The sequence below is a fragment of the Meira miltonrushii genome, assembly GCF_003144205.1.
Source record: "Meira miltonrushii strain MCA 3882 unplaced genomic scaffold FA14scaffold_4, whole genome shotgun sequence".
NCBI lineage: Eukaryota > Fungi > Basidiomycota > Exobasidiomycetes > Exobasidiales > Brachybasidiaceae > Meira > Meira miltonrushii.
The window spans coordinates 359,563-385,754 of NW_020289946.1; the positions used below are offsets into that span (position 1 = coordinate 359,563).

General features: G+C 43.4%; 13 protein-coding genes across 13 annotated transcripts; 8 read left to right on the forward strand and 5 right to left on the reverse strand.

The window, feature by feature from the left end:
• Window positions 1-703: 703 nt before the first annotated feature.
• FA14DRAFT_149112 (uncharacterized protein) lies at window positions 704-2,670 on the forward strand. Its single transcript, XM_025497390.1, has one exon. The coding sequence runs from the start codon at window positions 716-718 to the stop codon at window positions 2,537-2,539; it is 1,824 nt and encodes a 607-aa protein (XP_025352850.1). The 5' UTR covers window positions 704-715; the 3' UTR covers window positions 2,540-2,670.
• A 1,278-nt stretch (window positions 2,671-3,948) lies between these two features.
• On the forward strand, window positions 3,949-4,716 carry FA14DRAFT_75290 (uncharacterized protein). Its single transcript, XM_025502826.1, has 2 exons — window positions 3,949-4,612; window positions 4,687-4,716. Exon 1 carries the CDS (start codon window positions 4,026-4,028, stop codon window positions 4,497-4,499), a length of 474 nt encoding a protein of 157 aa, XP_025352851.1. The 5' UTR covers window positions 3,949-4,025; the 3' UTR covers window positions 4,500-4,612; window positions 4,687-4,716.
• A 142-nt stretch (window positions 4,717-4,858) lies between these two features.
• FA14DRAFT_165441 (Het-C-domain-containing protein) lies at window positions 4,859-7,905 on the forward strand (the record flags this gene model as incomplete). The annotated part of the gene is made up of 3 exons (XM_025499956.1): window positions 4,859-7,080; window positions 7,453-7,514; window positions 7,832-7,905. 3 exons carry the CDS (start codon window positions 4,859-4,861, stop codon window positions 7,903-7,905), a joined length of 2,358 nt encoding a protein of 785 aa, XP_025352852.1.
• Window positions 7,906-8,784: 879 nt separating this feature from the next.
• On the reverse strand, window positions 8,785-11,113 carry FA14DRAFT_165453 (MFS general substrate transporter; the record flags this gene model as incomplete). Its single annotated transcript, XM_025499957.1, has 2 exons — window positions 8,785-10,400; window positions 11,101-11,113. The coding sequence occupies 2 exons, from the start codon at window positions 11,111-11,113 to the stop codon at window positions 8,785-8,787; spliced, it is 1,629 nt and encodes a 542-aa protein (XP_025352853.1).
• Window positions 10,995-13,621, forward strand: FA14DRAFT_161938 (MFS general substrate transporter). Its single transcript, XM_025499353.1, has one exon. The coding sequence runs from the start codon at window positions 11,153-11,155 to the stop codon at window positions 13,517-13,519; it is 2,367 nt and encodes a 788-aa protein (XP_025352854.1). The 5' UTR covers window positions 10,995-11,152; the 3' UTR covers window positions 13,520-13,621.
• Window positions 13,622-13,875: 254 nt separating this feature from the next.
• On the forward strand, window positions 13,876-15,102 carry FA14DRAFT_161939 (alpha/beta-hydrolase). The gene has a single exon (XM_025499354.1). It carries the CDS (start codon window positions 13,884-13,886, stop codon window positions 15,048-15,050), a length of 1,167 nt encoding a protein of 388 aa, XP_025352855.1. The 5' UTR covers window positions 13,876-13,883; the 3' UTR covers window positions 15,051-15,102.
• A 1,020-nt stretch (window positions 15,103-16,122) lies between these two features.
• Window positions 16,123-16,968, forward strand: FA14DRAFT_114905 (cysteine proteinase; the record flags this gene model as incomplete). The annotated part of the gene is made up of 3 exons (XM_025496077.1): window positions 16,123-16,243; window positions 16,322-16,777; window positions 16,868-16,968. Coding segments are annotated over 3 exons (678 nt in total), but the record flags the coding sequence as incomplete, so codon positions are not given.
• A 5-nt stretch (window positions 16,969-16,973) lies between these two features.
• FA14DRAFT_149126 (putative NADH-ubiquinone oxidoreductase 30.4 kDa subunit mitochondrial precursor) lies at window positions 16,974-17,993 on the reverse strand. The gene has a single exon (XM_025497391.1). It carries the CDS (start codon window positions 17,919-17,921, stop codon window positions 17,148-17,150), a length of 774 nt encoding a protein of 257 aa, XP_025352857.1. The 5' UTR covers window positions 17,922-17,993; the 3' UTR covers window positions 16,974-17,147.
• A 280-nt stretch (window positions 17,994-18,273) lies between these two features.
• FA14DRAFT_161940 (uncharacterized protein) lies at window positions 18,274-19,083 on the forward strand. Its single transcript, XM_025499355.1, has one exon. It carries the CDS (start codon window positions 18,297-18,299, stop codon window positions 19,008-19,010), a length of 714 nt encoding a protein of 237 aa, XP_025352858.1. The 5' UTR covers window positions 18,274-18,296; the 3' UTR covers window positions 19,011-19,083.
• Window positions 18,976-20,210, reverse strand: FA14DRAFT_75401 (uncharacterized protein). Its single transcript, XM_025502828.1, has one exon. The coding sequence runs from the start codon at window positions 20,192-20,194 to the stop codon at window positions 19,076-19,078; it is 1,119 nt and encodes a 372-aa protein (XP_025352859.1). The 5' UTR covers window positions 20,195-20,210; the 3' UTR covers window positions 18,976-19,075.
• Window positions 20,211-20,229: 19 nt separating this feature from the next.
• On the reverse strand, window positions 20,230-20,630 carry FA14DRAFT_161941 (uncharacterized protein). Its single transcript, XM_025499356.1, has 2 exons — window positions 20,427-20,630; window positions 20,230-20,335 (listed from the first exon to the last, which is right to left on the reverse strand). Exon 1 carries the CDS (start codon window positions 20,596-20,598, stop codon window positions 20,440-20,442), a length of 159 nt encoding a protein of 52 aa, XP_025352860.1. The 5' UTR covers window positions 20,599-20,630; the 3' UTR covers window positions 20,230-20,335; window positions 20,427-20,439.
• Window positions 20,631-22,118: 1,488 nt separating this feature from the next.
• On the reverse strand, window positions 22,119-24,222 carry FA14DRAFT_191652 (uncharacterized protein). The gene has a single exon (XM_025501878.1). The coding sequence runs from the start codon at window positions 24,134-24,136 to the stop codon at window positions 22,139-22,141; it is 1,998 nt and encodes a 665-aa protein (XP_025352861.1). The 5' UTR covers window positions 24,137-24,222; the 3' UTR covers window positions 22,119-22,138.
• Window positions 24,223-24,442: 220 nt separating this feature from the next.
• On the forward strand, window positions 24,443-25,981 carry FA14DRAFT_157269 (uncharacterized protein; the record flags this gene model as incomplete). The annotated part of the gene is made up of 1 exon (XM_025497887.1): window positions 24,443-25,981. The coding sequence occupies one exon, from the start codon at window positions 24,443-24,445 to the stop codon at window positions 25,979-25,981; it is 1,539 nt and encodes a 512-aa protein (XP_025352862.1).
• Window positions 25,982-26,192: the final 211 nt, after the last annotated feature.

The window sequence follows — 26,192 nt, forward strand, 5'->3', positions numbered from 1 at the left end:
TTGATAAAAGTTTCAATGCATTTTTACTCCACTTTCCCTTTCACTCATCATGCGCCAAGAATTGATTCCCTTCCCTTCTTTCATGTAATCCGATCTGCCAAAAAGGGCCTTGCGCGGAAAATAAACTAATTAATTGGGAAACGCGTATCGCATTCAAAAGCCTGGCAACCGCGGATCGACCGCGCATCATACGCCCGTGTAAATCGACATTGACAAGTGTGGCTTATGAGGCTCGATGCGGTGTAAGCGTACCATGGCCATCGAATACAATTGTATGATAAGAGCAATCACCGAACATTTCATTTTGATGACAATAACAATCACCGATATTCCGGATGACTAAAAGAGAGTATACAAATCAGCAAGAGCTTGAGATTCTCATCGAGATTCTGATAATCAATGGTACTACCTCCCGAACTCCTTCCATTTGTTGAATTTCTAATTCCATCAGCCAATACCCTATCTTTTCTTGCCTTGGGCTAAATTACGCGCGTTGACCCCTGATCGGATTAGTATTGTATTTGACTGGTAAAGTGCACAATAGACTATAGAATCACCTCCACCGACCCAAACCGGTGTGCCTGAAGGGTGCGTGCATGCGTACATACGACGCTGAGTTAAAAGGCTGCATACATTCGACCATATGGCCATATTGACAATCAGATGCAACCCTTATCAGTGTTTTCCCCACCATCTCCTTCAAACAACTAAAAAAATGGTATCAAATTGGCTTTCAAAAGCATCAACGGCATTCATTTGCTCATTGGCAATCTCTTCAAGCGTTGCTTTTGCTCGTCCTTCTCAACAATCCGTCGTACAAACAGAAGACGCAGAACAATTGCACTTTGATGGTTTAGGCAATTTGGTTTGGCCATCCTCTGAAAAAGTTGCAGATGCAAAGTCATTGTTTGACAATATTCAATCAAACATCGGCTTAGAAGCTGAACAAAGATGGGCTCAAGCTAAATTGGCCGCCGAACATGTTGGTGAAAACATCTTGGCAGGTGCTGAACATATCATCGATGAATTCGATGTTGCTTATCAATTGACAAAAGATAAGGCAAAAGCTATCAAAGATCGCGTTCATCGTATGGGAGAAGATGTTTTGCACGAAACGTCTGTAGTCATCGATGGCTTGAAATACCAAAAATTGGTTCACCCCGCTTTCCCTGAATATGCATTGCGCATCAATCAACAAAGTCAAACAGCTTCATGTGATCCAGACGTGCAATCTTACTCTGGTTATCTCGACATCGGTCATGACAAGCACCTTTGGTTCGCATTCTTTGAATCTCGTTCCCGCAAGTTCGCAGCAGACAAGACCAAGGAACCTATCGTCATGTGGCTCAACGGTGGCCCAGGTTGCTCATCGACAACCGGATGGCTGATGGAAGGTGTTGGACCATGCACGATCGCCAACAACGGTACCGCTGTCAAGTCGAACAAGTTCAGTTGGACAAACAAGGCATCCGTCTTCTTCCTCGATCAACCGGTCAATGTAGGATACTCTTACAGTGACTCAGGAAGTGTCAACAACACACCCGACAGTGCTTCAGATGTATACGCATTCCTCAACATGTTCTTTGCCAAATTCCAAGAGTATGCTGATTCACCATTCAGCGTTGCCGCAGAAAGTTATGGAGGACGATATGCACCTCTAATCGCTTCCAAAATTTTCAAAGAGAACAAGGAACGCAAAGAAGAAGCTCAACGATACGGATTGCAAGCTCCCAAGACCATCAACTTGGAGAGCATCATGATCGGTAACGGTTTGACTGACCCTAAAGTGCAATTCGCTACGGTGTATGACTTTGCATGTGAATCTGAGCAAGCAATCTTTAAACCTGACAGCGAAGAATGCCAAACAATCAGATCAAAAGCTCCAACTTGCACAAGCTTGATTGACAATTGCTACAAATACAACTCTCGTTTGACATGCTTGCCCGCAGGATTGTACTGCTGGAGTGGAATGTTCTCCGGTTTGCAAAACTCTGGACGCAACTTGTACGACGTCCGTAAGAAGTGCGACCGATCTCCCGAAAAGGATGGTCCATTGTGCTACCGTGACGAATCATACGTTGAAACCTACTTGAACCAACCTGATGTGAAGAAATCTTTCGGTGTGCCCGAACAAGTAGAATTCCAAGCATGCAACATGAACGTCAATCAAGCATTCTTGTTTAACGGAGACGGTTCGCATAACTCTGCCGAAGTTTTGCCTGAACTTTTGGAAAGCGGAATTCGTGTTTTGGTTTATGCGGGTGTTTGGGATAGTATGTGCAATTATATCGGAAACGTTGGTGAAAAATCTTGGGCACTTTCATTGGAAAGCGTTTATCAAGATGAATTAACCAAAGCAAAAACTATCGATTGGAACGTGAAAGGAAAATCTGCCGGAAAAGTTCGTAAAGCCGGTAAAGGTGCAGGTTCTTTAACTTTGGTTCACGTTTATGGTGCAGGTCATATGGTTCCATATGATCAACCAGAAAATGCTGAATTCATGATCGAATCTTGGCTCAACAACAAGGCTATTGCATAATAGATCCTTTCACATATTTTTTATTTACATGCCACTATTTTTCAACTCTTCTCAATTCATGTTTCGTAATCATGTCATTAATTTCCAATGCCAGTTTAAGTTATTTGCAAGCCAGATTTCAAGCCCATAAGAAGAGAGTGATCACAAAGAGGTTGGTTGCCAATACTCCTGCACACCAATGGGCATGTGTAGCCCCATTATGGTTTGAGCTGTTTCCAGAAGAAGAGCTGCTGGAGCTAGAGTTGGGAGCAGGTGTTGATTGACTGCCGGAGTTGCCACTTTTGTTTGCATCGGGTGAGTAGCAAACATTGTCTAAAAAGGTTGGAAAAAAGGGTTAGTGTCGAGAACGACAAACAGTGCATTGTTTCTATCTTTTGTACTCACTAACGACAGGTCCAGTACAGCATCTACCGTTCACCAAAGAACCATTACATGCTCCATCCGAAGGTTGCGTGAACGGCATTGTAGAATGACTAACTGTGATTGATTGAAACAAGTTTGAAAGAGAGGTTGACATTGCTTCACCTTGTTGAGAAAGTGAAGATTGAATACCTGAATTCATTGTTTGGATTGATGATTGAATGGCAGAATTTTGTGCTTCAATGGAAGATTGTAAGGATTGTCCAAAGTTTGGATCAAGTTGTCTTTTTGCTAGATTTGCTCCGTGTGCTGTTGCGAGGAAAGCCACGGCCAGGAGCATAAAGGTGGAAAAGTACGATGTTTTTGCAATCATTTTGAGAGAGTTTATTCTGGAAGAAAGGGTGATGAGAGGTACTTTGTATCTTTATTTTCAACTAATACTGGCATTTAAATACCTTTTTCAATCCCGAACTCAGAACAAAGGATCGAATTCACTTATTTAGCTTTTATGTTTAGCGTACGTCATTTCCAATCAAATGGTACGCTTGAATGCTGCCAACTATCCGCTAAGAACGCCTTTTATCAACAAAGGAAAGAAGAGCATTTATAGTGATCATGTAGCGGGAACACAATTTGACAGAATAGAATCCACATGTTCTTTCATTCGTTAGCGTCATGCAATAACGCCCAACGACTTAAAAGATTGTTTTGGTTGGCGTCAAAAATCCATGCACGTCTGAATCATTTCTTAACCATGCTGGCAATCTAAAGTACCGATGTGATTGTGACAAGAGATGGAAAGGTTTGATGTGTGAAGGCCAGAGACAACTTAAAATGTCAATTATAAGCAGCACCATTACTCTTTCAACGAATGCAACAAGTGCTGTTAGTGTCCTGTTGAAGTAGCGTCACCTTTAATAGAGCTTATTCCTATAGGCACGTGTAATATTGGTAATCTCAATGGGGCTTATGTCATCATTCCAGACGAGCGCGTCGGAAGGTAAAGCAGAAAAAGACCGACCAATAGGGCCCACGTTGTCTAGGCAGGCTGCGAAGTAATCCCACTTCATATGCTCGCCACTTATACCTTCTCACCACATCCATCACAACTACATATCCCATAAACATGCCTCGCTCATCACGCTCTGGAGGTGGTCGCTCTGCGCCATCAGGCTCTCGCGGAACTCACACAATGGCATCGCAAAGACCAGCTCAACAAACACAACCTGTTCCACACAATCAACATCAAAACGTACCTGCCGCTCAACAACAACAACAAGGACGTGCACCAGGATTGTTTGGTCAAATGGCTTCTACTGCAGCTGGTGTTGCAGTTGGTTCAACTATGGGTCATGGCTTGAGTAATATGTTGTTCGGAGGTGGTGGCTCAAGTGCTGAACCCGTTGACGCTCAGCAACAACAACCCGCTCAATGGGATCAACAAGGTCAACAATCTTCTTTTAACGGTAGTGGTGTAAGCTGTGAAGTACAATCTAAGGACTTCTTGCGTTGCTTGGAGGCCACCAATAACAACATGGACTCGTGTGCATTTTACCTTGATCAATTGAAGGCATGTCAAGCTGCAGCAAGACCTTATTAATCATATCGATGAAATTGCTTAAATCACCACTCAATCATGTCATGTCTATAACAGTAATTAATGCATTGCATTCCAGCTAGGAAGGTGCTCTATCATCTTTTCGATATATGCCTGTGAGGAAGATCATTTATATACCAATCTATTTTAGTACTGCTCTGACTTCACGCACCACTTTGTGATTTGCTAGCAAGGATTGTACGCGTAATTAGCGTAGGTGGCTTGTTCGCTGGTTGAAAGGAATGATTTAAGCGCTAAAAAGGATGCCAAGACAAACGGGATAAGTCAGGCACCTGTCAAGAAGAGGAGAGCTTTCCACACACGACATACTCCTTACCATCATAGCCATCAGCACCGAAAAGATGGCAATTTCCACTCCAATCTTGCTGGCAATCGTTATATTGCTTTGCATCACCCTTTTGACACCATCTGTTCATGCGTTTGGCGCTGGTAATATCCCAAGCTTCTCCTACTTGGAAGGTAAAGCATTTCGTCATGGCGATATTGATGATACCATTACCGAATTGGCCAAGAAAGCTGGAGGTGGCTTACTCGGTCTAGGTGGAGGAAGCAAGTTTACCGGACTGGATGTCAAGCGCATTTACTTGGGAAGCTTTTTGGCTGATTACTCTCAAGCAATGGACATAGGATCTTTGGAAAAAGTGTCTAAACAAAATATCTTGAATATTATTATGGTTATGGGATTCATGGCTTTTGGTTACGCAACGAAAGAATTTGAGATCACTATGGACAGATTGTCTGTCTACTTGCCAACCGAACATATTGATAACCCAAAAGGATATGGAGCTGGTAAAGACCCTCGTCAAATTGACCCAAGATTGCGTGGTCCAGTGCGTGATGTAGAAATGGAAATTGACCCTAGAAGTGGAATGAAGAACTACATCGCCAACGAATCCGGAGATTGGGATACAAGCAGTGCGCTGGTACGTAAACGCTTGATCGAATGTATCGAAACCGGGCGAAGGGCAAGAGCATCAGGCGATGAAGCTATGCTGTTTGAAGCTTATCGTCAATTGGGTCGTTGCTTGCATACGCTGGAAGATTTCCCAGCCCACAGCAATTTCTGTGAGCTAGCCTTGATTAGAGCTGGTCATCACCAAGTATTCTCTCATGTTGGAGACAATGTCAAAGTCCAGGCACCTGATGGACAAATGGTACCACCGCTCGTGACCGGAACGTTTGGAGGAGCTGATTTCATCCACAGCTTGCTCGGTGAGGCCCAAGATCATCTTTCAGAAGCATCAGTTTCTGATCTTCAAAAGACTGTTCATGATGCTGGCAGTAAAGGATCAAGCCCAATCAGTGATCTTTTGGGTTTGCTTCACAACATTCCTGGAAGTACCAGCAGCGGTCTTTCGCGTGATGCTGAATCTCTTCAACAAGGACCTTCACGGGATCCTGCAACGATGAACCCGCAAGAAATCTATGCAAACTTGTTTAGAATTTTGAGCTTCCGCGATAGCGTGATGATGTCTATCGAGAAAACCATGGAACGCATTCCCGGTTTGAACTCTTTGGTGGAGAAGATCAGTAATTCAGTTTCTGTGTTTGTATACACTCTGCTTGAGCCTTATGTTCAACCAATCGTCAAGCAAGCATTAGGTGGTTTGCAAGCCTCAAGTCAACAAGTGATCAACAACGAAGATCAATTTGAAGTATTCACAAACCCGAATGCTTCTGATCCAACTCATTCTATGTTGAGCAAAGATCATTTCGGACTTGTGTTGAATGAAGTTGGAGGTAATTTGGGGATGATTATCGTTCGTCACTGCGTACCATTGGTGGTAAAGGCATGGGATGATCCCAGCTCCGATCCAAAACAAACTGCTGATGAATGCCTTGCTGTTCTCTTTCACCCGAACTGGTTCAACCCAAATCATTGCCACCCTGTCCAGGCCAGGATGATGGGATTCGTGGAAGAGTGGGCACGATCCAATTCCAGCGAGGTACGCAGATTGGACAGAGAGTCTGTCCGCGCTCATCGTAACACACGTTCAGGTAATGCAGAACCACACAGTCATGGTGGTAACACGTACGGTGTTTCTGTTGAAGGACAACAAGGATATGATACAGGTTCGGGAATGGCCCATCAATTCCAAGGTTATATCGGCGGAAAGATTAGCAATGCGATGGGCGGTCAAAATTTCCCTGGCATGGGTAATTTCCGTGAAGTACCTGAAGGATCAGAAGGAAGAAGTGAACAAGAGTCTACTTATCCCCACTTCCCTTCCCATGAACAGCCAGACTCGCAACATCATCAAAATCCTGATTATGACGCACCTTATCACCAACAAGAATCAGAACATCAAAATTCGCATTATGATGCCCCATCCTTCCCGCCTCCTCCATCTGAGTTCCCCGAACCGCAACAACCGTGGCAACAAGGAGGTCAATACGAGCAACAACCTTTTGGTGAATCACAGTACCCACAACAAGGCTATCCACAGGAAGGCTATCCGCAACAAGGCTATCAACCGGAAGGCTATCCGCAACAAGGCTATCAGCAAGGCTACCAGCAAGGATATCAACAACAGCCTCCTTACAATGCTCCTGGCTACCCACCGTATTGATGAGTGCTACTAGGTAGTGCGATATATGTATTTTCTTCACTAAAGTTTTACAATTAAATACCATCGTTCATCATCATTTGAGCAGAAGATTGTGTAATGGCTTGTGCTGAAAATTAAATTCTGTGAGATTTTGCGGGGCAAGGCACGGTAGCGCGGCAGTTGAAGAGGGAATCTTGGCGTGCGTGCGTACCGGGCCAAACTGTTATACTTAGCCGGAGATAGTAAACGTTTCATCATGACCACCAACTCGACAAAGTTATACCATAAAAGATGTCGTCACAACAGAAGAAAGGCAACAAAGAAAAGCCTGTGCGGGATGTGAACGTGTTTCATACGCTAAAGGAAGAATATCTCCGTCATCCAAGCAATTACTTCAATACGCCTCTTCGATCACCTCCCGGCCACCCGAACAAGAAACCGAGTCAACGTCGATACTTCTATCTTGATATTCCTCCTCCTGGCGGTTTAGAAGAAAAAGCTACAATTTTGTTGTTGCACGGTTTTCCAGATTCAAGCTATGGCTGGCGTAAAATCCTCAGTCCGTTATCCATGTCAGGCTATCGACTAATCGTGCCCGATCTGTTAGGCTATGGCAGGACGAGCAAGCCGGTCTCTTTGGAAGAATACAGTGCACGTTCGATGGCATACGATTTAGCAGATTTGATGACTTTTGCCATGCAAGGAAAACATCAAAACAAGTTTGCCGTCGTTGGTCATGATTGGGGTAGTTGGCTTGCATGGAAGCTGCCCCTTTGGATCCCGGAAAGACTACTCGGCGTTCATGGTATTTGTGTTTCTTACGTTCCACCAACGGATAAGTTCATTTCTACGACACAATTGGCTTCTAGATATCCACAATTTGGCTATCAGATGTGAGTAGCAGGATTTTTTGCAAAACTGCACGGAGGCTGACAGATGAATGATTTGATACACAGGTTCTTTGAAGAAGAACGATCAACAAAGATTATTGAAGATAAAGTGAGTTGGTGTGATACCAATTGCAGCTTAAGTATTGACCCTTGCCTTGCATCCCAACAGATTGACATGTTTTTGCGGATATTGTTCATCGCACCTGCCAAGCTAGTGGAAAAAGTTGATCCTGAAGATGTTCTCAAAGTGTTCGGAGCAGGTAAAGATTCACTGGAAAAGAATCTGAACGAAGGTTTGCAAGGAGATGCTGCGAATGCATTTGCAGAAGCATTTCTACTTACTCCTCGCGAGAAGATTGTCTTCAGTAGTCTATTCAATCCACGAAATGGTGGTTCCATGGACGGGCTGAAGTGGTACAGAACTCGACCGATCAATTACGAGGAAGAGAAGGGTGAGCGTTGATCTAGATATTTCCTTTTATTCACATCAGCTGACCAATCCCCTTTGCAGCACTGCCGAGCAAAATGCTACCTAAGCTTCCGTACAAGATGCTATGTCCAAATATGGACCCTACCGGGCCTGCCAATCTTGCCGAAAAAGCACGCAAGTTTATGCCACCAGGATCATCCTATTCAGTCGAGGAACTGGAAGCGACGGGTCATTGGGCAATGCTTGAAAGACCCGCAGAAGTGATTACAAGCGTGACAGAATGGATGGAGAAAGACGTATTACCGTTTCATAATTCACTCTTGCAAAGGATTGCATCTCGCTTATGATGAATTGAATTGATGTGTAATAGTACATTGATGAAAAATCTATAAAAACGATTAGGCTTTCTCTACGTCTCCCGTAACGTTTTTTCGTCTTGCTGCCCTTCTTTCGTTTCTTTCGCGTTCTTGTTTCATCTTGATCATCCTTTGTTCTTCTTCCGCTGCCAATGCTTTTGCAACTTTACTCTTTGATCGAATTTTACCGCCAACGAAAAAGAGCATGAAAGGACAAACTCCTAAGACGGCAGCAATGACGCCTAAAACGGTTGATGCGATTGGCGGTGTGAGGTTGTGATACATTCCGGTTGCGAAAAGAGGAAAAGAACCTGCCAAGACGTTTCTTAGCCATGATTGTGCAGCTAATCCTGAACTTGCATAAATTTCATAACATTCGGCAATGTATGTGAATACTGCCAAATAAATCCAAAATGATGCACCTGCAAATATAACCAATCCAATGATCGGAGCAGCAGGATGAATGCCTGCTCTACCTGTCCATGCAAAGATGAAAAATCCAATCGGTGCAAGTATTCCGCCCAAGCATGCATAATATAATCTTGCTTCGGGAGCCACTTTTTCCGGGGCTGCTTTTGCCACTGCTCTGGCATACAGTCTTTCTTGGTGGAAGTTGCATAGCCATGCAAAGAATGCACCGACGGCTAAGGATAGAAGAACGAGTGACTTTTGTGGATCTGTCCAACCATAAACATCAAAAACGATCGGAACACTTTCCAACAAAAGGAAAATGCAACCCCACAAAAATCCAATCCAAAGTGAGAAACTTGTTACGATTGGTTCACTTATTAGCCACCATGCAGGACGTGAAAGACTTATTTTTACCGCTTTCCAGAAACTAACTCGATCATCATCTGCTGAACATTTGTATTGTCGCCTTTGTGGATCGGATTTTGTCAGTGAGCGTGCCCGTCTACTCAAAAGAACAGGTCCTCGTGTTTCACGAAGAAAGACAGCCATCAAAACGAAGACCAAAGCGCCAATAAAGCCTTGCCAAGCAAAAACCCATCTCCAACCAAGTTTAGGATTTGCTACGGTATATGAAACGGTGAAAGGTCCAATAGCCTGTCCAACATAAATCGAAAGAGCGAACAAGCTCATCGGTAAACCACGTTTCTTGGAAGGAAAAATATCCGAAACTGTTCCTCCGACCATAGAATTTCCAACGGATGCAACGCAACCTTGTAAGAAACGAACGATCAAGAAACCGGCAAACGTTGGTGTCAAAGCGGCAGGAATGTATAACAATCCAAAGATTGCGGCTGAACTCATAAAGATTGGTTGTCTTCCAAAAATTTCTGATAGAGGTGCTAATAGTAATGGTGTAAATGCAACACCGATACTCAAATAGAGTAAATTACCCAACAAGAAAACCGTTTGTGAAATGTTAAAAGTTTCCATCACTTGTTCTTGCATTGAATTGAAACCTGTCCCGTTAATTGCTGTTGAACCAGCAAAGAAGAATGTACAAATAAGTGTAACAATCTTTTTCGGTAATGACCAGTTCATTGGGTTCTGTGGATCTCCTTCTGGGAATTCGATATAGATATATCCACCTTCACTCTTTGTTATGGATAGCTGTAGTCCTCCTGCAAATCCTTCATTGGTTTGTGGCTGCTGTTGTGATTGATCAGTCGGCTGTTGAGGTTCTTCATGTGCTGAAAGTGTATGGGAACTGGATCCGTGTGATTCTGTTTCATGGGTAGTCGTTCCACTTGGTGTTTTCTCTATATATTCTGATTCTTTCCTTCCCTCCGTATGATGACCTGCATCATAAGTTGAACTCATTTTTGAGGGAGCATTGAATGATGGCAATCAAATGCAAAGAAGCATGTTCGATATATTTACGAGTCATTACCAATCCTGATTCTATCGGAAGTACAACTTTCTTTAACCATTCCCGAATTTTTTTCCAAAGGCAGTTTACCAGTTGGAAATGCGTACATTTCGAAATTCTTTTTCTGTAGATCCGATCAAAAGTTAATTTAACGGCCAAATGAGAGTAAAATTTGGTGCATAAACCGTTGAGAGGGATTTTTATTAGATTCTCAGCGCGGGGTTCTTCTGTTTCCCGCCTTTACTTAGAAACGGGGGTTTTCCCGCTTAAGTTGACTCTCCTGCATTTATTTTTTCGCTTTTCTTCGGTTTAATTTGCATTACATGCCTTTGTGTTGCTTTTGCCGCCACCACATGATTTTTGATTTGTAGGGTGCTGTTCTCCACAAATGCCGCCCCTTTTTCTTGTACGCGTTGTGACCCTTCCCGCCTTACAAAAAAAAGATAAGCGGTGTTCGGCCGTAAAGGCATGCTTTGGCTTATGGGATTGATATGATAAGCAACGCAAGTCTGTGCAGGAACATGTGTTGATCATCATAATGCTCTTCTCAACCTCATACATGTCGTGGTCACCATGAGCGATCATTCGAATGATGGTGCTAGCACCTCAAATCAAAGTACAAACGATGATTCAATAGGAAACCAACAATTACCAGTAATCAATTTGGGAGCAGGTGGATCAGCATACGGTGATTATGTTGCAGAGATTGATTCTTCAGCTCCGATTATGGCAGATAGAATATTCGGGGATTTAATTCCACCTCCTTCAAATATGAACAGATCAAGAAGCAAAAGTTCCGCTAGATCTGGTAAACAAAGTAGAACAGGTGAATCAATACAAGAGAATGTATATGAACAAGGCGGAATCGACGATTCAGAGGACGATGAAGAAACCACAAACCCAAAGACAATCGATGACGATCATTTGGATTGGGCAAAAGGACTACCATGGTATAAGAGACCATCAGAGAAATGGTTGCGACCTGTGGTCTTGCTGCTTGCTATGGGAAGTGGAATGATCATGGGACCAAAGATTGATTTAGGAATGCAATTGATTTGTGAAGAAGTGTTGGGAGTTGAGTCCGTTATGCCAACACCACATGAACGTCCACCTCTCTCAATGCAATGTAGACAGTCAGACGACGTTGCAGCGGGTTATTCTTCTTTGGCTTTACGTATCACATTGGCAATGGGAATCGTTTCGGCAATCACTACTGGCTTTTGGGGAACGTTATCCGATAGACGTGGACGAACGATCCCTTTACGGCTGACGACTTTTGGGATCCTTGTTAGCGATGTTGCCTATATCGCTTTGGGCTTATTTCCGCAATCTGCTGTTCCTTTTGGCAAGAACTTGCTGGTGATCGCATCTTTGATTGAAGGCTTGTGCGGTGGCATTCCAACCCTTTCAGCAGCATTTATGGCATACATTGCAGATGTAACACCAAGCGGAACAAGAGCAACATTATTCAGCTTTTTTACGGGGCTATTCTTTTGTGGAATCGCAATCGGTCCTGCTTTGGGTGGTTTGGTCGCAAAGCATACGCACAGTACGGTAACCACATTCTACATCGCTTTGGCAGCACATTTGATTTGTTTCATTTGTGCGGCTTTCTTGTTGCCTGAAAGCAACAGCCCTGATCGAATGCGAAAAGCACAAGATGAATACGATGAATATGCAATCTCAACCGCAGCTAGAAGAGCACAGCCAAGAACAGACCGAACGAGAATATATGCTGCTTATAGAAGATTGCGATCCAACGCACTTACGCCACTCAAACCGCTCAAGTTACTTCTCCCGCACAGAAGACATGATCAAGTTGATATTGATGAAACAGAAGCAATGGCATCGCATATATCCGTTTCGCGATCACAAAAGAATTCATTGGATTGGAATTTAACATTTGTTGCAATAGCATACTTTTTAGAAGCTTCAGCGATTGGAATAATGACGCCAAAGATTAATTATGCTATCAAGAAATTCGAATGGGATGTTTTGGAAATTGGATATTTTTTAAGTTATGCAAGTTTTACAAGAGTTGCTTGTTTGACAATCATTATTCCTTTTTTGGTTAGAGTTGTTCATAATCCTGTCAAACGAAGTGCACTTCCACAAGACGGTAGATCAGGCATCATCGAAGAGGAACATCAAGCGGATTCTTCGCATTTAGATGAAGATGGAAGACCGACTGCAGATGAATACGAGAATGCGCCATTACTGCAAAAGAAGAAAAAGAGCACTGCTGCTCCGAAACGCTCAGGGTATGGAGCGACAGACAATACAAACACATCATCTGACAGCGATGAAGATTCGGAAGATGATCATCCGACACGGGTAGAGAAGTTATGGGCGATGCGGGCACGACATTTACGACAAATTCACGATAGCAAATTCGACCGAAGGCTGGTGATCGGTTCATTAATGATCGCAGCAAGTTGTTATTTTTTGCTGGCCATTTTGTCAAACGCAGGACCGATTCCTTTTGTCGCTCTTTCTGGTTTGATCAGTTTGGGAGGAGCAGCTTCTGCGGCTTTGAGTAGTTTAGCATTAGCACTTCTAGAAAGTGATCGAGATGCCGGAAAGTTCTTTGCAGCTTGGAGTGTATTGAGCGCTTTAAGTCAAACGATTATCGGACCGATCGTGTTTACAGAAGTTTTTGTTAAAACTGTCTCTTTTGCACCTCAAAGTATTTTTGTTCTTGGTTGTGGTTTGTTCATCTTTTCGGGTTTGGCGGTCTTTCTAATTCGTGTTCGTTCTACCAGATCTTTACCTGGCTTACCGCCAAGACCACACACGCCTGCTTCTCTCAGAGCGCTACGAAAGAAGAAATCTGGTATTCTGGATGACGGTCAAGGCACAGGACCGTTCAAGAGTAGTAGTAGCCGAATCCGTTTACGTCAGAGCAATCCTTTCCAGTCTGCTCAAAGTGGGGGAGATTGATACGTAGATACTATGCTTAATTGATTGCAATGCACTTGCTATTATACTGTATGCTTATCATGAGTTAATACCATCTTTACGATAATTATAATGTATTTGAGCAAAGGAGTGCGGGGATCGCTTTCTTTTGGCCTGTGAAACCTTCGAAATCCCTTTCACAGAATCCCAAGTTTTACACCGAGAATACTCCACACTAAGATTTAGAATTCGGTGTAAAGATTTGGGCACTTTAACACTCTTGCGGTTACCGCGGAAATCGGCTAAACTACTTTTGAAAACTAAGCGGGAATGGGAAAGGGTACAAGCTCATATGGAACAGGGTTACCTCATTGCCATCACAATCTCACTTTTAAATTTCTACAATATGGCTGAAACAGGATTACCACTAGGAGCAGTTTACACTGGAGCAACTGTTCAAACATTAGATCAAGCAAGAAAAGAAGCAGAATCAAAACCAGAAGGTTATTCACCAACTGCATTTAACCCGAAAACATGTTCACAAAAAGGATATTGCAAAGTGGCAAGGACTCGTGTGCCAGTTGGAGGAAACAAAACACCATCTCCAGATGCGATTGCGAAAGGAGCTAAAGTTCCCTACGAAGGTGAACAAGACAAAGATAAAAGAGGATTCAATGTATACTATGAAGTACATGGAACAGGACCAAATCACGTCGTCTTCATTATGGGATTGAATAACAGCTGTTTCGGATGGTTGAACCAGGTAGAACATTTGGTCAAAGATCCTTCCTTTTCATGTTTAGTGCTCGACAATCGAGGATATGGAAACACAGACATCCCTTCTGGACGATACAAAACTTCCGAAATGGCACTGGATGTTTTAGAGGTCTGCGATCATGTTGGCTGGACAGGCCTTCGTGATTTAAACGTTGTCGGAGTATCGATGGGAGGAATGATTTCTTTGGAAATCTCAAAGCTTGCACCTGAACGTGTGAAGAGTTTGACATTGATCAGTACGACCAGTGGACGTGGAAATGGCGAAAAGGACCTTAGGATCAGCTTGCCACCATTCACGGGTGTCTCTACCATTTCTAGATTGATCGCCGGTCGTACACTAGGATTCGATAGCGATCAATATCGTGTAAATAGAGTATGTGAGATGCTCTTCCCGACAAAGTTTCTCGAGACTGTCAATGAAAATGACCCCAAGAAACGCACAAATCGCGAAACGTTCCAAGAAATGTTTGCATTCCGATACACATTCACACGTCGTCAAACGTTGTATGGAGCATTAGCACAAGTACGAGGAGTGGTGACGCATCGAGTGTCCCCCTCACAATTAAGCCGTATAAATGAAGCAATTCCAAAGATAACAATCATAACGGGAGATGATGATAATTTAGTCAACCCAGCCAATTCACATCATATGAAAAAGCATATGCCAAAAGCCGATTTACACATTTTACCGGGTGTTGGACATGTTACTGTAGTACAAGAGCCGGAAAAGGTCAATGCTATTTTGGATGATGCTTTTGCTGTTGCTTCAAAGAGATTGCAAGAAGGAAAGTGGTAGAATATGTATACAGAATAGAATAGATAGAATGATGATGGCGTGTATATAGAGAAGGCGTGTGCGTGTGTGTGTGTGTGTGTGGTTAAGCGTGACGCGTTAAGTGGAAATCTTTTTGGTGACTTTTTTGTTTCTTGCTAAATCTTCTTTCGGACTTGCATCTGAAAGCATCCACTCGATCACACCCCGAAGATGCTTGTGTGGGAGTGATTACAACAAAAGGAGATAGAATAGATCACGCTCATACTCTCTTCGATATCGAAATTTACTGGGGGATAGGGCGACTGGTCTACAGAACACTGTGGAGGAAGGTCGACTTATGCCGAACAAAGGCAAGCAACAGGATAGCAGCTCTGAAGATTCATCATACGAAGAGCAAATCTTGATCAAGGATCCTAACCAAAAGTCAGATAAGGCCCATAGTAGCACCGAAGCGTCACCATCCACATCAGCCGATGATCCAGTAAAAGATCTGCCTAGTGCATTCTCCTCCTCTCTAACATTCATCAAAGGAGATCAACCCGGCATCATGATTGCACGACCAAGTATGGCTTCCACAAGCCTATTCAATAACGGGAATGCATCTTCTACAATCCAAGAGCTCGGTCATACAAGTCAAGCAGGCTCGTTTGGCGGTGGTTGGAAGACAGGATACCGAAAAAAGAATCCGATCGGTTATATGGAACATCGCGAAAAGGCGAAATCCACTACAAGTCAATCGATCAAGAGCATCATCAGTCAAATGAAATTACACTTTGCCAGAAAGTTCCCAGCCTCAAAGTCAAAAGTCGATGAAATTTTACAATATAGCGTTCAAGTTGCAAGAGCTTTGGATGACCATGCACCTGAAGATCAAGTCAAAATTCGACACTTGAGAAACATCTTGGATGCTAATAAACTTAAACAAAGGCAGTCGCTGCACGTACCTCGCAGAGCAACCAAGGAAATCGAAAGGCTAGAAAGAGAACGAAAAGAAAGGCAGCGTAAACTACGTGGAATCCTTGGAAGACAGCCCCTGCCGATAGAGTTGGATGACGAGCAAAGCACGTTGGTGGATAGTACATTCCGCAAGCAAGGCAAGATTGCATCAATACCCGGTGCAGGAGTAGAATCACATGATATCCAGAAGCTATCACCCAGACAATGGCTGAACGACGAAGTGATTAATTTCTACCTGAAGATGATCGAACGAAGGAGTGGTATAGCTGCACAAAAACGAAGCGAAGCATTGCAAGCGAGAGAAAGAGTAGAGGCAAATGTATACACCGACGAAGCACAACGAACGAAAGATCTTGAATTGATTGCTGACGTGAAAAAGAGATGGAATGGAATATGGAACGTACACGTCTTCAATACGTTCTTTTACGAAAAGCTCGTTAAGCAAGGTTATGCTGGTGTCCGACAATGGACACGAAAGGTTGACATTTTCACAAAAGATTTGATCCTCTTACCCATCAATCTTGGCCAAGCACATTGGGTTTGTGCGGCCATCAATATGCGGAAATTGCGATTCGAGTATTATGATAGCATGCATTCGTACAATCGCAAGGCATTTGACGTATTATCGGATTATGTTCATAACGAATACAACGATAAGAAGAAAGGTGAATTTGGACAATTAGACCTTAGCGGATGGAAGCGATACTTTTCTCAACAGAGTCCCATACAAGCAAACGGATTTGATTGCGGTGTATTTGCCAGTATGACAATAGAACAGCTCAGTAGACGAAGTCCTTGGGATGGACCTCTACCGCCTGCTTTGGATGCTAAACAAATTGTCGTCCGAAGTGCCGAGTTGGCTTCCCAAAAACAGGACTCAGATGATGAAAGTGATGCGGAGGAAGAAGAGGAATGGAACTTTTCACAAGATGATATGCCATACCTACGTAAGCGGATGGTGTATGAGATTGCAACAACGAATCTGTTGGATTGATTCGTGTATCTGAATTGTACTGTAATAGATTCTGTCAAAGTATGTATGTAAATTATTCCCACAATTATATCACTTCCACAAGAAGACATCCAAATGATAATGTGAAATCTCATTCACTAGATCTACATGCAACTACAAACACTTCTCTTGCCTCCTTTACGATTAGTTTACTTCTTTTCCTCTTCCTTTGGCTTTGGAGGTGTGAGTTTATATTCTGCAGGTCTGTATGATTCACCTTGACCAACTTGTTCCCAAGGCGAAGAAGATTCAAAGTTACGGAAAGCTTGAGTGAGTTGTAGAGGTTCGGTAACCACACGTTTACGTTCTTCATCATAACGAACTTCTGTATAACCGGTCAAAGGGAAATCTTTACGCAACGGGTGCCCCTCAAAACCGTAATCGGTCAATAGACGACGTAAATCAGGATGACCGGCAAAGAAGACACCATACATATCGTAAATTTCACGTTCATACCAATCTGCACTGCTGAAAAGTGAACAAGCAGATGGAACGGGCGTCACTTCGTCGGCATATGTCTTTACACGAATTCTTGCATTAAAGCGAACGCTCAAGAGATGGTAAACGACTTCAAATCTTTGCGAACGTGTTGGGTAGTCTGCTCCGCTAATGTCCATCAATGCCTTGAATTGTGTTTGTGTATGGTCACGCAAGAAATGCAAGACGGGCAAAACGGATGGAGGTGCGATATAAAGTGTTAATTCATCCTTAACCACGCTGAATTGTTGAATATATTTTGGTAAACAAGAAGTGATGTAACTTCCGTAGTCGTGTAGAGGTCCTTGAATTTCAGCATACTTTTCTACTGGATTTGATCCTGCTGTTTCTGCATAAGGTGAGAATGAATTCACTTGATCTCCTTTTCCGGCAGGTTGTGAAGATTTGACAGAAGAATGGAAACCGCTACGAGCAACAGAAGGCATCAAAGCGATTCCTCCTGTACGTAGCAAAGCATTCTGTGTGAGCCTCCTCGTGGCAGCCGAAGTGACTGTTTGTCTTATCGTAGCAGCCATCTTGTGTAGTGGTGATGATCGTTCTTGGGAAGAAGTTGTTTGTAAGCTGTACTCTCTTTGTTGTACACGTCCACCTTCTTACCCGCTTACGCATTTCCAGATTAACTGATTGGCTGCCGTGCAAGGCTGATGATTGATGGGCGGCGTATTCTGTCTGGCTAGCGCTTAAAGGTCAAGAAGGTGTTTTGTTATCAACACGTGACACAACACGATGGACAATTCTGTGGAGCGTGATGGTGATTGTGACACTCTTCCTGCTTCCATCCAATCGACAGGAGAAGGAAGATGGCCTCTTCGGATATCGCCTCGACTTCGTATGTAGCTGCAAGGGACTATAAAGCAAGCTTGCCGGCCCACGATGCATTACCATACTATGACGATGAAATAGATCGGGTTGGAATGCGTGCAAAAGTGGAACGTGAATTGGCAGCAGAGATGAAGAATGGTGGTGAAATGGCAACATTTGATGAAAGCAGACTTCCACCAAAGATAGATTTTTTTACAAACAACCCCCATCTACTCGAACAATTGGAAAGAATACAACAATTTATCCCACCTAGCGCAATTGACACACACCGATATCGAATGGACGATCCATCCGATCCAAAAGATGAAAAGGCATGGGAAGAAGCGATTGCAAATGCAGAAGCACAATTGATGCATTCGGATATCCGATCGACAAATTTGGAGTTGCTCAAGAAGTTCGGTTCAAATCAATGGCGCTTACACAATTTCCAACAAGAGGCATTCGTACGTGCATTCACACAAGAAGGAGAACGAATAAAATCACAATCGGACAATATCAACCGAACCAGAAAAGCCGAGCAAACGCAAGCTGGAGAGGAGCTTTCCCGATTGAATAAACGCTGGGCAGAGCTTCTGAATCGATCACTATCAGTTGAGCTGGCAAACGTTGTTGCACAAGGCGATATAGAGGAGCTCCAAGCACGTAAAGCGAAATTGCAAAAACGTCTTGCTGAACTAGATTCATCGGCATGACAACTGTATTATAAATTCAATCACTGTACAATATACAAAACTATGATACATTAGAGCAAAACATATTAAAAATCATCTTCAGGTTCACTTTGAATGGAAGCAGTTTCTGATCGATGATGACCTTTTGGTCTTTCATGATAACTACCATCTTCGGATTCATTGTCCTCCTCTGATCCTGAATCATCTCCTGCAAATTCACTCCCTTCTTCTCCACTCAAGACGCTCGAAGATTGAGGAGCATTTGTAGACTTTTGACCTTGAGACATGGATATAGCACCTTCTTCATCCTCATCGTCTTCATCTTCATCGCTATCGATTGTGATCGTTTTGGTATTACGAAGTGGATTGAGTGGAGATCCTGTAGCAGGTTGTGAGGCGGCCAAAGCAGAAGCTCCAAGAAGTGATTGTGCTCGTGAAGGTCCATCTTCCGTTCGCAACTTTTTGGGGTCGGAACTATCTGTCACAGAAGGACTTGCGGATCTTTTGGTGAACGAATGGGATAGATTAGATTTTGATCGTTTGATAAATTCATCATCGCTTACAACACTTGCCCCATCATCATGAACAGGTGTTGCTCGTTGTAGCGGCGTAGAAGCTCCGCTCATCAGCAATCCTGCTCGTTTCCTGTTCTCCAGTGCGGTCTTCACTTTGGAATTCCCAGTAGATTTTCCTTTTCTGCGTGCGATTCCTCCCTTTCCTACACCGACACATGATGCTAAATGTTGTGCATATCTATTCGCAGATACTTGCCTTGAACAAATGATGCATGATAAAAGTGGATTGTTGTGATAGATCTCTAATCCTTTTGGTTGTACTGTATTTGATGCTTCATTGGATGTTGAATTCTCCTCTTCCTGTTTGACCGGAGCTTCCTTTGCGTTACCGTTTGTCAATTTGGCTGTATGAGCAGGGTCCAATGGTGACGCTTGACAAGCAGTTTTGCATACCGTACAGCCACCTTGCATCTTTCCTTGTGATTTCCTTAACCTAATGATATTCTTATGTGCCATCAATGCATGATCAATAATTACTTCCCGCATCATTGTTGCTAATAAACTTGAAGCTAAAGTGTATTTTGCATCATCTAGCATACCACCAGGTGCGACTGAAGATCTTGAAGTGCCATCTTCAGGTGCAATACTTGATTGATGGGTTGATGACCTTCTTGCATTTCTAGAAGGCATCTTGAGAAGATGAGAGTGATGTCATTGAAATGCACGCGATCAAACAAACAAACAATATTCAATACAACATCATAAATTCAACGCGTGGTGGAGCTACAAGTACACCCGCCCGAACCACTCTCTGGTTTGCAGATATCTTTTCTACAAATTAGAGAAACAGTAGGTCATGGTGCAGGGGGTCTCGTTTCGTTAGATCAAAGTTCGGCTTCTACTCTTCATGAGATATACTCACCTCTTGCATCCCTTCAAACACAGTGTTGATGACCGCCCGGACAATAGCCTCCTTCGCTTGAAAACTTTCCACGCTTAACGGATTCTGATTCGCTCTCCTTACCCATTGGGGCAGCAAAGACGGATGAAATTGTCATAAAGACAAGAAGTAAAGTGATGGCTTTGAAGTGCATTGTGAGTTTGATGGTGTCTGAGAGAAAGGTGTGGATGGATGAACAAATGAACAAAGGCAAGAAACAGCAGCACCCTCTCTTCAACTACTCCGAAAATTGGCGGCGTTGGAATATGGAACTGAAGCACAGACCGCATTTAGGAGGGAGTTGCTGTCACTAAGGAATTTGAACATACGAACGATTTGGACATACTTTGGCGAAGGCCACTTAGGGTCAGGATAGGAGGCTATTCTCAATATAGCTGCTTGGAAATATCTTATGATCTGATAACTAACCTAAAGAGGCCGGTAGTATGTTGAGACTTTAAAGAATACAGCTACTACCGTCGGAATTGACCCAATGGTGCATCCATGAAACGTCTGCAGCAAGGACAAAGGTAATTATAAAAAGTAAACAGATGAGTAAAGCTTATCGAGCGTTTTAAGATTGCATCTTGCAAAGAAGTAAAAGGATATTTGTTGGAATGAAGATGACTCATGTTTATTGCTTCCCATCAAACATGAAAGTGAAGTGCGTTGGGAGCAAATGGGCTATTTAGGGTGTAATATGTGGATATTAAAAGTTGCAAAACAGGTGATAGCTCATATCATTCGAATGCTCTCATATCGTTCAAGTATTGCTCAGGAATATATCTCATAGAAATCAGTATAAGCAGTTGTTATCAGCAATATTTAAATCTTAGACGGAGAAAAGACAACGTCAGTGCCAATGCCAAAAATGTCTTATAGTCTAATCACTCACGAAATTTCAATTTGCTCTGCCAAGAATTGGTGTACAGTTACTACCGTCGGGATTTTTACAACCTTGACGCTTCCACTTTTCAGTGCTGCTTTCTGAAGTTGGAGCAGCAATGAGTAAGGTAGTCATGAAGACCAAACAGATGAGTAAAGCTTGTTGAGTGTTTTTGAAAAGCATTTTGCAAAGAAAGATGGAGATGAGATGAGATGAGCTGTGACTGATGGGAATAACAAGATGACAATATAGAAATAAAGCTGCCTTGTTATAGTGGTATTCCGTGAGATTTTTGAATGACAAAGTTACAGAGGAGTTAGGAAAGGAGTATAAAGGCAAGAGGGGTATTACAAGGAGAGAGGAGGACAAAGAGAGGAGAGACTGATTCAGGGGACTTGATTGAGTTAATCAGCAATTTGAGTGACAAAGTCACATATGAGTGGGGAAGGGGTATAAAAGCAAGAGGGGTATCACAAGGAGAGAGGAGGACAAGGAAAGGAATGACTGATTAAGGGGACTTCATTTAGTTAATCAGCACTCCCTCTTCCACAAAAAAGTTTCTGTTTTTTTTTGGGATGGAGATGGTTGGATGTTGAATAAGAAGCAGGATGAGAGCCATCTCTGTGCTGTAAAAAGAGAGAGACGTGAAAGAGTAAGCATACAAGGTCTGGGAACAAGGGTGATTCCTTTGCATGTCCCTCGGGTTGTCAGGGTTAAACACGCGCTGCTTTCTTATCACTCCTGTTCAACCTGCTAAAATTGGTATATTAAAACAAAAAGATATAATACACATTTCATTTTCCAAACTTTATATCTTCTTTCCTGAAACTACTAAAGGTGCCATTCTACCAAAAGTGAATGCAGGCCTGACAATTTTTTTGACGGAACGTGGTGAAAGGATTGGTCTAGATTGAATGATCGAACTTGGAGATTGTATCCTCATCCGTTTTGCATCATCCGTACCGTTGATTGTTTGAAGGGGTTCCAATTCACATGATCTTCGTTTAGAATCAGAGCTACTTCTTCTCTCTGGTAGAGGTGGTGTGGTTTCCTTTTTTGTGTGCGAGTCATTCGACTTCATCACTACATCCGGCACGTTTTCTTTGTCTGCATCTTCCTGCTCTCCGGTCACGGTAAGCGCTTCCATGATGTCGCCCAGTTGATTCAATTCGTCTTCCCGATTCGCCTTTCTTGCAGAAGGAGGCGATGCAAAGAACTTTGGTCGTGGAGATGCAACGGGGATTGCACTCTTTACTGCAGGTTTTTGGCGTTGTTTCAGAGCTGTAGATGATGAAGATGTTGTAGCGTTCCCTAACAGCTTTCCACGTGCTCCCATATTCTTTGTCAGTGTGCTCGTCCTCTTCGAGGCAGTGGCTGTAGCTGGCGTTTTATTGCGCTGAGTTGCCTCTTTTGGTATCGGTCGACTTCCAAATACGTCTGGTGATGTTGGTCTAGAAACAGGATCAACGGGCGATCGTACAACCCTCTGCGGCATAACGGTACTCTTTGATTCGACTTTCGTATTCTTTCGCTCTTCCAATGGCTGCCGCGGCAAAGGAACTCTGGCAGGCATCCTTTTCGGCGACGAGTGTTTCTTTGATGCTGCCACAGCAAAGGCAGTAAGAGCAGCTCTTGAAGAAGATCCCGCTTTCAAACCATCTGTTCCGCCTCTCGATCGTACTTTCATCTCAAATTGTTCCAATGCAAGACGAGCGGCAATACCTCTGCTCGGCGTTGCCGATGTCATTCGTGCCACTTCTGCTTTCAATATCGCTCTTTCTCGCTCTTCTGCCGGGTCTATACTGGGTAGCACAGGCACAGGCGGTGGGATATCCTGCATTCGAGTCTCTTTATCGCTACTCGGTGTGTTCTGAGTCGATTTAGAGGAGGTAGACACAGATCGGGAAGATTGCTTTACGTGTTGGGCACTCGTTGAACGTGCGGACGCAGATGCATCTCTCTGTCTCTTTACTGTAGTGTGAGTTGGTTGTTTATTCGAAGAGGCTGAAACTGCACGAATGACTTTCTCCGGTGATGCACGAGGTCTCTGTTGTTCGACTGGATTGCGTGGTATAGGCTTGACTGAAAAGTTTGACGGACCAGCTTGTCTGTCTGTGTTCTTTAATGCAAGGTACCTCCTCGTAGTTGGTGTTAATGGCGCAGTGAATTCATCCAACCTGTACGGGAATCGTTCACCGTACAATTCAAACATTCTTTTTGACCATTGTCTTACTTCTGGATCACGATCTGTCGCTGTACTCTTGATGATCACTTCTATATCTCCCACCCTTCTTTCCAACTTTTCCAGATTTTCAATCGATTCCACCAACATCAACGTTACTTCTACGGCCACATTTCGTAGCGTGATGGATTTGTCCCGTGCTGCGTCTCGTAGATATGATAGCAGCGATGCTAGCTTGCAATGTTTGGCAATGAGTAATAAACACTTCTTTGCCCGAACTAATGCCACTTTGTTTGTCCTCGCACAAAGTTGTAAAAGTGGAGGAATGAATGTGCTGATCAAAGGTTCGAATCGATTAGCAAGTCTAGGCGCTACTGAGGTGAGCAAATCAGCCGCTGATCCTGATAATTTTGTTCGTTCGGATAATAAAGAAGTAACGATTGGAGCTGAATGTTCTTTGATAAGTGGAACGAATGCTTCATTTTTGTAGGCTCCTGATTTTGTAATTGTTTCTAGCTTGCTCAATGCACCATCAATCTTTTGCCATGAATCTTCGGTTTCAACAAGGTGTAATGCTGGTATCAATTGTCCTAATTGGAATTGCAGTTCAGCACTGCTGGCCATGATTGTTTTATTGAAGTGTTGAAGTGATGATTGTCGTTAACAAAGGTATGCTTTTGAAGTGTTACTTTTTATGCAGAAGATCAACATCTAACTGTTGATTGTATGCGGGTGAACACTTTTCTTAGCGTGTTAAAGTGTTGTTCCGATAAGGCCTTGTGTACGCGTCGGTTGGGCGCTGCTAAAGTCACAGTGCTTTTTACGCCCAATCCACGTGCTGTTGGCAATCGAATATTTTTGAACAATTCAAGCAAACATGGTTTCTCCATTTCACCATCAAATCATTGAAGCGATTACTTGGATGATGCGATGAATAACATTTTGCGAGACTCTGAAGGATGGAGTCAAGGTGCAAGGGAATCAGTAGCGAGCACGTCACGACATTCTATTTCTCCTCGTTCAGCTTCAATTCGCGTTCGAATTCGTCCTCATGCACCTTTGCCCCAACAGCCTCTACTAATTCCATGCGTCGAACAAACAACTCTGATAGCATTCAAAGAACGTATAACGACACTACTGAACGCCAAATCCGATTCATCCATTGATTCAGCAAAGATTCGCCTAGAGATTGATGGATATGTAATTGCAGATGATTGTGTGGTTGGGGATGTAGTTCGGGAAACAGATGTTGTAGAAGTGCATTTGGAGGATGGGCATAGTACAAAAAGGCCTGTGCAGGCTACAAAGGCTAAAGTGCATGCCAGATCTGAGTCTAGCGAAAGCTCTACCTCGTCTTCGTCTGCTTCTTCTTCCAGTGAGGATAGCTCTAGCGAAAGTAGTGAGAGTGACAGCAGCAGCAACAGCAACAGCGACGAACATCAAAATGAAGGCACCGCAACACGCACCAACGGTTCCGCCAACGGCTGGGTTCCGCCAGGCCAGGGATCGATACGAACTCAGCGTAACAATGATAAAAGACGAAAAAGGGCTCGTGCTGAATTAAATGCTGAGCGTGAGAAACGATTGATCGAAACGATTAAAAGAGTGGAAAAGCAAGCATTGGCTGAGGGCGGTTCAGTAGATAAGGAAACGGAAGAGGAGAGCTTTGCTTTTGATAAAGAAGGTTATCGTGCAATTTTATCGGAATTTCAGAATGCAATTCATTCTGCTTCCAACTTTGACAGTACAGTGACATTACCGCCAGGAGGTGGTCTGCTTGGCCTACCAACAGCAGATCTTTCGACGAGCAGTACGATGGAACAATCATCGCCAACAGACAAAATGCGAAAGGCAAGACAGCATCGGCGAATCCTCCCGCCATCTCAGAGGGACGAACCTGTGCCTGCCTGCATTCGACTGACTAGGGTGGACTGTGATGAGTGTGCAACTCCATGGCCTGTTGAGGAATCGGCAGCCCCTATGGATGTTGAAGAGAGCGATAGTCCTGACGGCGGGGATATTGCGATAGCTAATGCTGATGCATTATACCTCGCATTTAGAGCTCAAGGTAAAGAAGCACTGAACAAAATGCGTGCTGATGAGGAAAAGAAACAAAAGGAATCCGCCTCTTCAAAGGCAGCCGAAGAGGGGGCGATCTGGCAACCAGCAACAATGGGCTTGCCTGCAACATTTGGAAAGCCAGACGGATGGAATGGAAACGATATTCTTACTTCAAAAAGTCTTGCTGCTGCTGCTGCTAAAGCGCCTTTGAAAGAACAACAAGAGTCCTCTCCTACGCTAGATTATGGCATTCCAGAACAAGAAAAGACGGAATCTGCCACAGAAACTCTTGATCGTTTGCGCAAGCTTCGCGATCAAGCAAAATTACAAACAACTTCATCCACTATAGACCTACAAGCGATTCGCCAAGCTGCCTTACGATCGATCAGAAAAAAATTACCCAGCTAGTATAATTATGACTTGAACATCACCCAATGACTTGTTTGTCAATCATATGTATCATAGTGCTCAATTTACACATATACCTCTAATCTTGTCAATTTGATATACCTTTATCAGAAATTGTGATCGGCACGTTTAATAGGGGCTCAAACCCTGAGATCATATCATAATGCCATACTCCAGATTTATCTTCTATCTAGTAATTTCTGAAGATCTT